The sequence below is a fragment of the Xiphophorus couchianus genome, chromosome 9 (assembly GCF_001444195.1).
Source record: "Xiphophorus couchianus chromosome 9, X_couchianus-1.0, whole genome shotgun sequence".
Classification (NCBI taxonomy): Eukaryota; Metazoa; Chordata; class Actinopteri; order Cyprinodontiformes; family Poeciliidae; genus Xiphophorus; species Xiphophorus couchianus.
This window is the reverse complement of record NC_040236.1, coordinates 4,704,564-4,714,895: the sequence shown is the minus strand read 5'-3', so window position 1 is coordinate 4,714,895 and position 10,332 is coordinate 4,704,564. Positions and strand designations below refer to the sequence as shown.

The window sequence follows — 10,332 nt, the reverse complement described above, 5'->3', positions numbered from 1 at the left end:
TTCATCCATCCATCTGTCCATCCATCCATTCATTCATCCATTCATCCATCTGTCCATCCATCCATTCTTCCATCCACATATCTGTCCATCCATCCATTCTTCCATCCATCCATCCATTCATCTATCCATCCATTCATCCATCCATCCATCCATTCATCTATCCATCCATCCATCCATCCATCCATCCATCCGTCCATCCATCTATCCTTCCATCTATCCATCTATCCATCATCCATCCATCCATCCATTCTTCCATCTGTCCATCCATCCATCCATCCATCCATCCATCTGTCCATCCATCCATCCATTCTTCCATCTGTCCATCCATCCATTCATCCATCCATCCATCCATCCATCCATCCATCCATCTGTCCATCCATCCATCCAATCTTCCATCTGTCCATCCATCCATCCACCTGTCCATCCATCTGTCCATCCATCCATCCATCCACCTGTCCATCCATCCATCCATCTGTCCATCCATCCATCCATCCACCTGTCCATCCATCCATCCATCCATCTGTCCATCCATCCATCCATCCACCTGTCCATCCATCCATCCATCTGTCCATCCATCCATCCATCCATCCTTCACGTTGTACATTTGTGTTTATCTCTTTCTTCAACACAAAGCTACTCTTTCATTCTGCTGATCAATCTGCAGAAAACATGGAACAAAAACTAAATTCAGCTTAAAGTTTGAATTTTGTCACAGCGGTACCATCAATACTTCAAAGATTTACACAGCACACATGAAAGGTTTGTAAATGTGAGGATGAATTTTTCTGTATTGTGACAACACCTGAAAGCAACTGAACCAGTAGAACCAGTAAGCAGCTCACCTGTAAATATCTGGGTTACTCAAAACCAAACCCTAACCACAGGGTAAAATACTGTTAAACACATAAAATCCACTGCTGAGTTTTGTACAAATTGTATAAAACTTTGTATAGAAAAATTTCAGACAGGTCTGGCACATTGAATACATTCACATTAGTGCTCCATTAGTGCTTACTTTATTTCTTGGCATTTCATTCAATTTAAAGTTGGAAGGTTGTTCTTATTCTGATAACTGTTTTATGCCTTAATAATTTCTTATTTTTTCTGTATTTAAAGGAGTTCATTGTTAAACACCTATGTTGTCTTAAATGATTCTTATAAATTATGTATATAATGTATTCCCTGAACTAAGGATCCCCTACAATAAGCTGGAGTGCTTCTAGAAGGAAAGATGCATGTTTAAGTTTACCTTGTGCACATTTTCATTTTCCCCCAGAATGAACTGACTTTAATTTAATTCCTGCATAAATCGTACTTTTACATCCTCAAATCTCTGAACCTAAGCCTCAATTTTTTCACTAAATAAAAGCTGACCAGACTTTTTTATCCTGCCTTTGGATGTGGTGCTTTTTTTATAAGTATTTTTCTGAATCATTATTCACGTATTGTGAGGCAGCAGCGCCATCTACCGGTTTAAGTCACACATGCACCGGAAGAGACCCTGGATGTAACCAGACCATCAAAGATGGCGGCGCTGGTGGGTAGGTAATGTTTTGATTAAACCCTTTCACGTTTATTTTCAACATTATTGACGTCACTGGATCAATGTTGCCTTTGATATTTAAAATTAAGTTCAGAAATGTGCAGTATCTGGGTTTGTGACAATGCAGGAGGTTGTATTTGTAACTTTTAGAGACGTGGTACACTGACCTTGCTCCGTCTGCTTTAGCCAAGCGGCTAATCAGGGTTAGCTGGGACAGAGTTACATGATGAGTCCCAGCTGAAAACCCAACATTACAGCTATAATTTTACACGATGTGACTGTTTTAAATACGCTAACGTGATTTTTGATGCATTAATTTTAAATTTTGTAGTTGGTTTGTGTAAATATGGCGTAAATAAAGATTTTTCACTCGTTTTGCTTATATTGTTGGAACCAAACTTATCGGGAAAACGCTTCCAGTTTACATGTTTCGTCTGCAATTGTAATACAAATTGCAAGTAATAGCAATTGAAAGCTTTAATAAAATCAGCCAGATATGGTGAACATATCGGCATGGATATAAGACAATCAAATAACTCAGTTACATAGTTTTGCATCATTAGTTTATGTAAAGTTATCAGCTGTGATTGGTTTTCATATCCTAATCCTGAAATGCAGTGCGAGAGTTTTACATTTTCACGTTTAATTTGTTTCACCCCACCTATAATTTCACACCAGTCCTCAAAACTATTGAACAAACAAACAGAAGAGTGTTACTTTATGAAGGTACGACAACACGTTAATGTGTAAAGTAATATTTAAAACTGGACGCATTTATTACTTTCTTACTATTATAATTAGTTTCTTATCCTGAGTATTGAAACGCTTCATTACTGAACATTAAGAATGATCTCCGATGTTGTTCAATAAGATGTAAAAATACTCTCAGACTTTATTTGTAATTTTGAATACCTTTGAATTAGTTGTATAGATTTGATCAATTCCTCAGACAAAAGGGAGTAGACAAATTAAAATATTAAGTTTGTATTTTTATTTATTTTTCCATATTGTAAATAAACTAACTGAATAAAAATCTTTATTCATCCTGATATGTAGAAATTAAATTAATTATGCCAGGAAGCACCTCAAATTAACTGCCCCATTTGGATAGTACAAAAAAAAAAACAATTTAAGTTTTCATTTCACCTTACTGTAAAACATATTGCTCATTTGTGACCAATTTATTTTATTATGAATTACATCATTATGATAATTATTATTACTACTACTTGACAGTAAACTGACTTAAAGTGTTATTTAAGAGACATTAAGAATATATTCACATTTGATTAATGTAAGAGATGTCACAAGCAACCTTGGTTTACAGTTGTCAGCTCCAGATTACACTTTTTATTATATATTATATTGTATAACAACATTAGGATATGAATTTGTGGAGTTTTTATTTATTTTTTGTTAACAAAATGCCTTTATTTTGCAGCACCTCGCCTGGCTCTGTTTGGCTCTTTTTCAACCAGGTAAAAACCCTGTAATCTTGCTACCTGTTGGCTGACTCTGTCCCTCCTGCTGTTTTATGCCTTGCAACATAAGAGCTTGTTTTAGGAAACGACTTTGTATTTTTGGGAGTGGAGTCAGATGGTCTTCAGTCATAGAAAATGATCCATGGTGAAAAGCAAATACAGAAACATTTGCTGTTTTCTGCTGACAGCTGCAGTGTTCAGCTTGTCTGCCTTCCAGAGGAATCGCCTAGTTAAGCTCGAATGCATCACGAAGTTTAGAGACTCAGAAGAAATAAGTCCTTCCATCTGTCCTTCTCACATGCTCCCTTATAGCGATAGTGTCCTTCTATTTCTCATTTATATGCTCAAGTAATTTCTTTCTCCTTTTCCATTAGGCCAATTTCAGTTTTTGCTATTCAGCAGAAATGTCTCCACAGCAGCGCTAAAGGTGATAATAGCACCAGCACAAGGTGAGCTTAACCAGGGGACTGACATAACACACACCGGGTCACCATGAGGCACATGTTAAATGGCTCCTCTGTCTCTGTGTTTGCAGTGTTGTGCCAGTCAGAGAGAAAAGCACAGCTGTGGCTGCAGCCAAGCCAGCAGCAGCGGCCAGCAGCAAGGTGGACTATGTGGTGGCGAAGCTCGACGATCTGGTCAACTGGGCCCGCAGAGTCAGTATCTGAGAAAACGCTGATTTGGATTAGATTTACAGTGTTGATTGTTGCATCCCTGACATCCACTATATTGGCAAAATACATAGACACACTGCATGTTTATATTTACTTCCCAAAATGATACATTTTCTAGTCTGTCTCCGTTACAAATGTTTGCAGATCTTTGTCTATATTTTGCTAATTAAATAAGAAAACACAATTTCACTATTGCTGTATTTCCATTAAATATGAAATGAAATGAAAATCACACTTGAAGAAGCTTGTTTATGCAATAAGTGTTTAAAAATTATGGCAGTGATGGATTTAAACAGTTAGATGATTTAATATATTTATTTCAAACAGGTTTTAAAAACAAGAAAACAAGCTATCAGTAGGACAGAAAAAATATGTCCATAAATAACCAAGAACAAAAATAATAAGCATACTTTTCTGTTTGAAAAGGAGTAGGAAGAAGTAAACACTTATTTAATCCAACCCCTTTTCTCAACTGAATGAAATATATTACTTACCAACTCAATAATTATCAAAGAATTGTAATTAAGACCATGTTATAATATTCATGTTGCTGTTCAATACACTGTGCTAATGAGCTAACAAATAAATTATATAACATAGATAAAATGGCTACAAACTGATAACAAGAAAATCTACGGATAATAATAGAAATAATGACAATTGTAAATAGCAACCAGACATACAGCATCAGAATAAATACCAACTTCTTACCAATGTACACCTATAAACTCTTCGTAATCTGTGTTATATAACAATAAATATAATGAGGTTATATTCATCATTCATCATCTATCAGCCATCGGTGGAAACTTCAGCCACTTATTCAGGTGTTGGGACAAAAAGCCCCTTATATGTTCTTTTAGAGTTCTTTTATCGTGTCTACACACTAATTGCAACCACAACTTACAAACATGGCAACCTTACAAATCCACTCTTAAAATAAAAACAAACCTGTAATATCTACAGTAACATCAGGTTTCACTTACTTTTTGCATTTTGTTTCATCAAGATGTTGATTAAATTAATATTGCTTTATTCTGTGCTTCATTTCTCCCATCAGAGCTCTCTGTGGCCCATGACCTTTGGCTTGGCGTGCTGCGCTGTGGAGATGATGCACATGGCGGCCCCTCGTTACGACATGGACCGCTTCGGAGTCGTGTTCAGAGCGAGTCCTCGACAGGCTGATGTCATGATTGTGGCGGGAACTCTGACGAATAAGATGGCTCCGGCTCTGCGGAAGGTGAGAGGATGGAAAGTCTCATAAATAAATGTTGAATTTTAGGTTGTTTTTACTCCTGATAATCCAGGAGACATGGTTCGATTCGGGACCAAAATTGCAACATTTGCTACATTTTCACACTGCACTGTATCAAATGATCCAAACGCTTCAAAAAACCTATTCCCCTCCTCACCCCTTTGGGGCGCTGCAGCAAGAGCCACTGAAAAAACGAAACAAAAACCTGAATAAGACACTGAGGGCAACTTCCTTCTTTACAATATGCAATAAAAATGGAGTTGAGTCAGATTTTAGCAGTTGTAGGATTTCACTCTTGTCTTTGGTAAAAGACCACGAGCCATTCCTCCCGCTGGCGTTAGACTCTCGCGTTTGTTTAGGTTGTATTTACCCAGAATCCCCTGCATTATAGCCCACTTCCTGCTTTTGGGGCAGACTCTGGTCCGCTTGGTGTTCATATATCCAGACTTCCCTTCAACTGAACCGAGACAGAGATTTTAGACGGACCAGAGTTCACATTTTTAGTCCCCAAACAAAGCAGACTTTCTATTCAAACTAAATGGATCATAAATCCATTTAAAAGAGACCTGTTATTCAAAATTAACTTTTTGCATGTCTTTTTTACTTCCATTTGTGTCTCAACTGCTTCTAAAATCATGCAAAACATTTAAATGGTTTTGCCGTTGCATGCACTGTACAATGGCTGCTGGAAAAGACAGATGTTTTGTTGTTGACTTACCACAGGCAATGAGAGGAACAGATTTGACAAAGAGTTTGGATTGTTTGACATATTGCAGTGTGAAAGCGAACCACACAAGCTGAAAATGTAACAAATGTTGCAATTTTGGTCACCAACTGAACAACGTCTACTGGACTATCAGGAGTGAAAACAGCCTAAAATTAGACTTTCCAACTTGTTGGTTGTTCTGCTTCTCAAAGATGTATAATGTGTATAGTTGTATAATTGTGCATCTGTTTGCAGCCATTTTCATGTGCGAGTGTTGAGCTGGGGGCGTGGCCAGCAGCAGCCAATTGGATTTAAAGTGACAAGGAGCCCTAAAACAGATCGTTCTGAAAGGAGCTCAATATACTAACCAGACTATAATCAAATTATCTAAGAGTGAGTTTGTGTGAAAAAATGTCATGAACATGTTTTGTTTATCCCATAAACAAACCTCACGGAGGCAGATTAGGTCACCTTTAAATAGCATTTTAAGAATTGGCCAAACATTGACAGATTGACGCATGAAATCCAGATCAGTAATAATCCTCATCTGAGATTATGTGACCTCTTCTTTTAGAGGTCTAATAGAAAAGCGTAGTTTTGTTTTCAGCCTGTAAACACCGACAGTAGCATCAGTCAGACCGAATCACAGCGATGGGAACAGTATAGCTGTGTTAAAGCGGGCTGGATTAGGAGCAGCCTGTTGATGGATTGGCAGAGCGGCGTGGAGCTTCTCTCCAGCTGAATATACAGATTAATTCTGACTCAGACTTGTGTAACTACAGCTAAAAGACTCCTTCCATCCAACAGGTGTACGACCAGATGCCTGAGCCCAGATACGTAATTTCCATGGGAAGGTGAGTTATTCCTTCATGTTGTTGAATCAGAAGAGTCGCAGTCGGGATATTTTGATCCACTCTAAGGGTGGACGACATGGGCTTTGAATTTTATCACAATGTTTTTGTGGTACTATTTTGACAATGACAAAAATTATGATTAAATAATTTTATTTATTACCTTTTGTTTAGGTAGTCAAAGCACCGCAAACACAAATCCTTCTCTTGAAAAACATTCCCATTTGAAGCAGGCTTCTTCAGGACGCCACTTACTTAAAGAAGTGTGAATTTTATCACTAACCTGCACACAGTAACTGCATTTAATCATAGTTTTGAATTTACGGACAGTGGTGAAAATAATAAAAACAATAACATTCCCTATAATCCTGTCAGTTTGCTTTGGTTTTCAACATCCTTAATTGGAATTTAAAGATTTTTAAAACGTAATTTGGTAAAAAATTAAACAGATTTCATATGGTCTTACATGCTTGAACTGACAACTCTGAACTGTATTTAGGCCCATATTGTATAAATTGTAAATCTTATTTATTCACTTCAGGACGTCATGGTTCAAAGCAGGATGAGAAAATCACAGCTAAAAAAGCTATTAGGACCCAAAATGCTCAATTTATTACCTATTAAAGTAAAGTAATAGGCAATAAATTGTTTTCTTTAGAAAATGTTAAAGATGTTGCATTCAGAATTATTTATCACATGGTGGCAGTATTGGCCATCATATCAGGGTTAAAGCTGAAGTTAAACTTCAAACCCATCTGTGTGATTCACTCTTTGGTTTTTGCATATCTGTTGTCTCTAGACAGACTAAAAATGTTTAACATTTTTCTGATTTCGTTCCTGTAGTTGTGCTAACGGAGGAGGTTACTACCACTACTCCTACGCTGTGGTGCGAGGCTGTGACCGGATCGTACCGGTGGACATTTATGTTCCAGGTAGGCTTAAGATTTATGTTCAGTGACATATAAAGGTGATTTTTGCATAGTTTAAATCTAATTACATTTTCTGTGAAACAGAATTTAGGGTTTATAGAAGCTGTGAGTCAAAATAAACAAAAAATCATGCATGTATTGCTCTGTGCAGTGAGTCTCACATTTTGGGCTGAAATAAAGTTTTATTTAAATTCTAATTTAATGATATGCATAATTTAATTCTTAAAAATTAATCCTTGAATCTTCACGTTAAACTAGGTCTGCAGCTAACAGTTATTTTAGTAATCTATTATTCTATCCATTATTCTGGTCAATAATCAAGCAATTTGGAGGAAAAATGAACAAACTGCAATATTTTTCTTTTAACATCTTAAACCTTTTCATATAATATCAAGAATACAAATGAAAATAAGAAATTAATCATTTTACTGGCTAAAGTGCAATAATATAGCATTCCTTTAGTGTACGTTTGATCATTTTTTAGCATCTCCATCTAAAAAAAATACTAAATAAATACTTACATTCAGAAAGCTGTATCTAAGTATTTATTCAAAGTCCACCCAGCAATTGTTTGGTTATAAGTTCATATTTTTTGGTGTTAGGAAAATGAGCCATTTCTCACGAATGTCCCCAGCGAAACCCAGGCCGTTACTTAGCAACCCCAGCAGAGCTCCACCCGTCACCTAGCAACCCAAGCCGAGCTCCAGATCTGTTTGATCAGCTGGTTTTACCGCTGAATTCGCTGTACAATGGCTGTTGGAAAAGACAAGTGTTTTGTTGTTTACTTCCTATCCAAGAATAATTTTGTGCAGAAAATGTAATGAAAATGTTTTGTATTGCTCAAAACCTGTTCCAGTAAGCATTATAGGTCACCTTTAATGGCTTCTTCTCGTTCCCAGGTTGTCCTCCCACAGCAGAAGCTCTCCTGTACGGCACTTTACAGCTGCAAAAGAAAATCAAACGAGAGAAGAAGATAAGTATCTGGTACAGGAAGTGAGCGTGTAGTATATCTGTAAATCTGTGTGTAAATGTTGTATTTCTGGTTTCATTTGGGGCATTGCTCCTCTTCCACATAGAGCAGCAGAAACTTCAGTAAATGAAATATTGTAATTTATGCAAAGCTGCTTTTCATGAGACTCACCAGCTTCTGCTCTGTTTAGGTTTCTGGGTCTTTAAATCAGTGTTACTGTTTTAAAACACAATTTAAAGACAAATCAGTTTAAGCAGCATTTATGACTCTACACATGGTTGTAAACAAAACAAGTGATGCACCACAATATAGTAAATGTTATCTCCAATAAATTTTGATTCACAAAAATCAAGGATTGTTGCTTTTGTCATTTTTGCAACGGCTAATTTTTGTTTGACACAAAATAATGAACAATTGAATTAGGTATTTCTTTGTCACAATAAAATAAATTATAAGTAATAAAAAAAAATTGCTTGCAAATATCTTAATGCATTAATTAAATACATAAGTAGATAATTATATATATGAAAATTATTCAAAGTTGTGTTGCACTGCATAAATTTGATGGTTTCTGCTAGAATTTTGACCCATTCCTCCTGACAGAAAACTGACCTAAAACAGGAATTTTAAAATAGATGTATTTTTGCACTTTGACTTATCTGGTTTTAACTTTGTTTAATTCATCACTGACACAATTGTTGAATTACCCACATCATATTAATGCCTTAAAATAGTCTTTCTCAACGGGGGCGGTTTTGGTCTTGGTCTGTTTAATCTAATATACTGAATGTATTTTTCTCTCATGGGACTTTTATGTCAGGCAAAAGTTTGAGTCACAGGCACATATCGTCATTGTATCCTGTGACTTACTGCTAATATACCATGCTAGCTAGCTGGCATTTCTCAAACTATCATGGGTAAGTGCAAATTTACCCAGTTAAATTCCACTCATAATGGTCTTTAAAGTTCTTAGAAAGTCTTACATGAGTTGAGTCAGTAACACATGTAAAAACCCTGATTATGTTTTAGAGTCTTGCACTTTTTAACTTCCATAAAAGAAAAGTTAACGATGAAAATCATTTTCTAGAATCTAGCATCTTCAGCCATAGATGCTTCACTGCATGCTTGATCATTGTAAAAGTAGAAGATTTATTTATGCAACACGCACTTCAACCTAACAAATATTCACTTACATTTGTTGTTGGGAGAGTTTATGAGTCATGCATTCACTTTGTGTTATTGCTCCTGGCTGCTCTGGTTCTTCAGCTGCGAACATATCAGACAATATACTCTTTATGGTTTTAACAGAACCGCATTTTGTTACTGAATGCAGTTTTAGTGCATCATCACTGAATCAGCCGAATTGAACTGAATTCAGACATATTCTCTACAGTTCCCTCCCTTGTCCTGTTATATATTACTTTAAATGAACACGCAGTCCTGATTCAGATCTGTGAGCCGCCAGCAGCTGTGGTTTCCCACCAGAGAGCAGTCTGCTGTTGCATCATCCATCCGTCTAATGATTAATGGCTCCTCGCCAGGTGGTTACTTGTTCCTACGTGTTCACTCTTTAATCTCACCTTAGACTTACCTCCAACCATAAATTCAGACATCCGTCCTATACTCGGTTGTTACAGACAGTTTAAGTGACGGTATTTAAATGCAAAACTATTCGTACGCGTACATTTCTTTTTCATGCTGCAGCCAACTTCAATGTGTTTTGTTAGGATTTTATGTGGCAGGCGAAGAGCCTTTTTTAAAATCCTATTTCTCCATTAATCGTCAGAATAATAATCGACTACTAAAACAATCCTTAGCTGCAGGTCTAAACCTATTTTAAAAACAAGAATCGTTTTCAGCTGACGTTGGTAAGAGCCATTGTGGAAGGTCAGAAGAATCACTTCAGGATAAATCTACATTTTC

At 36.5% G+C, this 10,332-nt stretch overlaps 1 protein-coding gene across 1 annotated transcript; it reads left to right on the top strand.

Moving 5' to 3' along the window:
• The first annotated feature begins 1,464 nt into the window (after nucleotides 1-1,464).
• ndufs7 (NADH:ubiquinone oxidoreductase core subunit S7) lies at nucleotides 1,465-8,761 on the top strand. The gene is made up of 8 exons (XM_028028771.1): nucleotides 1,465-1,541; nucleotides 2,985-3,021; nucleotides 3,399-3,473; nucleotides 3,560-3,680; nucleotides 4,759-4,938; nucleotides 6,467-6,513; nucleotides 7,354-7,442; nucleotides 8,339-8,761. Exons 1-8 carry the CDS (start codon nucleotides 1,526-1,528, stop codon nucleotides 8,434-8,436), a joined length of 663 nt encoding a protein of 220 aa, XP_027884572.1. The 5' UTR covers nucleotides 1,465-1,525; the 3' UTR covers nucleotides 8,437-8,761.
• The last annotated feature ends 1,571 nt before the right edge of the window (nucleotides 8,762-10,332 follow it).

What these genes read in the sequence shown, in the direction of transcription:
- ndufs7 (XM_028028771.1), top strand. An exon ending in TTTGGCTCTTTTTCAACCAG is followed by an intron (nt 3,022 to 3,398) that starts GTAAAAACCCTG and finishes CTTTTCCATTAG; the next exon opens with GCCAATTTCAGTTTTTGCTA. An exon ending in TGGCTCCGGCTCTGCGGAAG is followed by an intron (nt 4,939 to 6,466) that starts GTGAGAGGATGG and finishes TCCATCCAACAG; the next exon opens with GTGTACGACCAGATGCCTGA.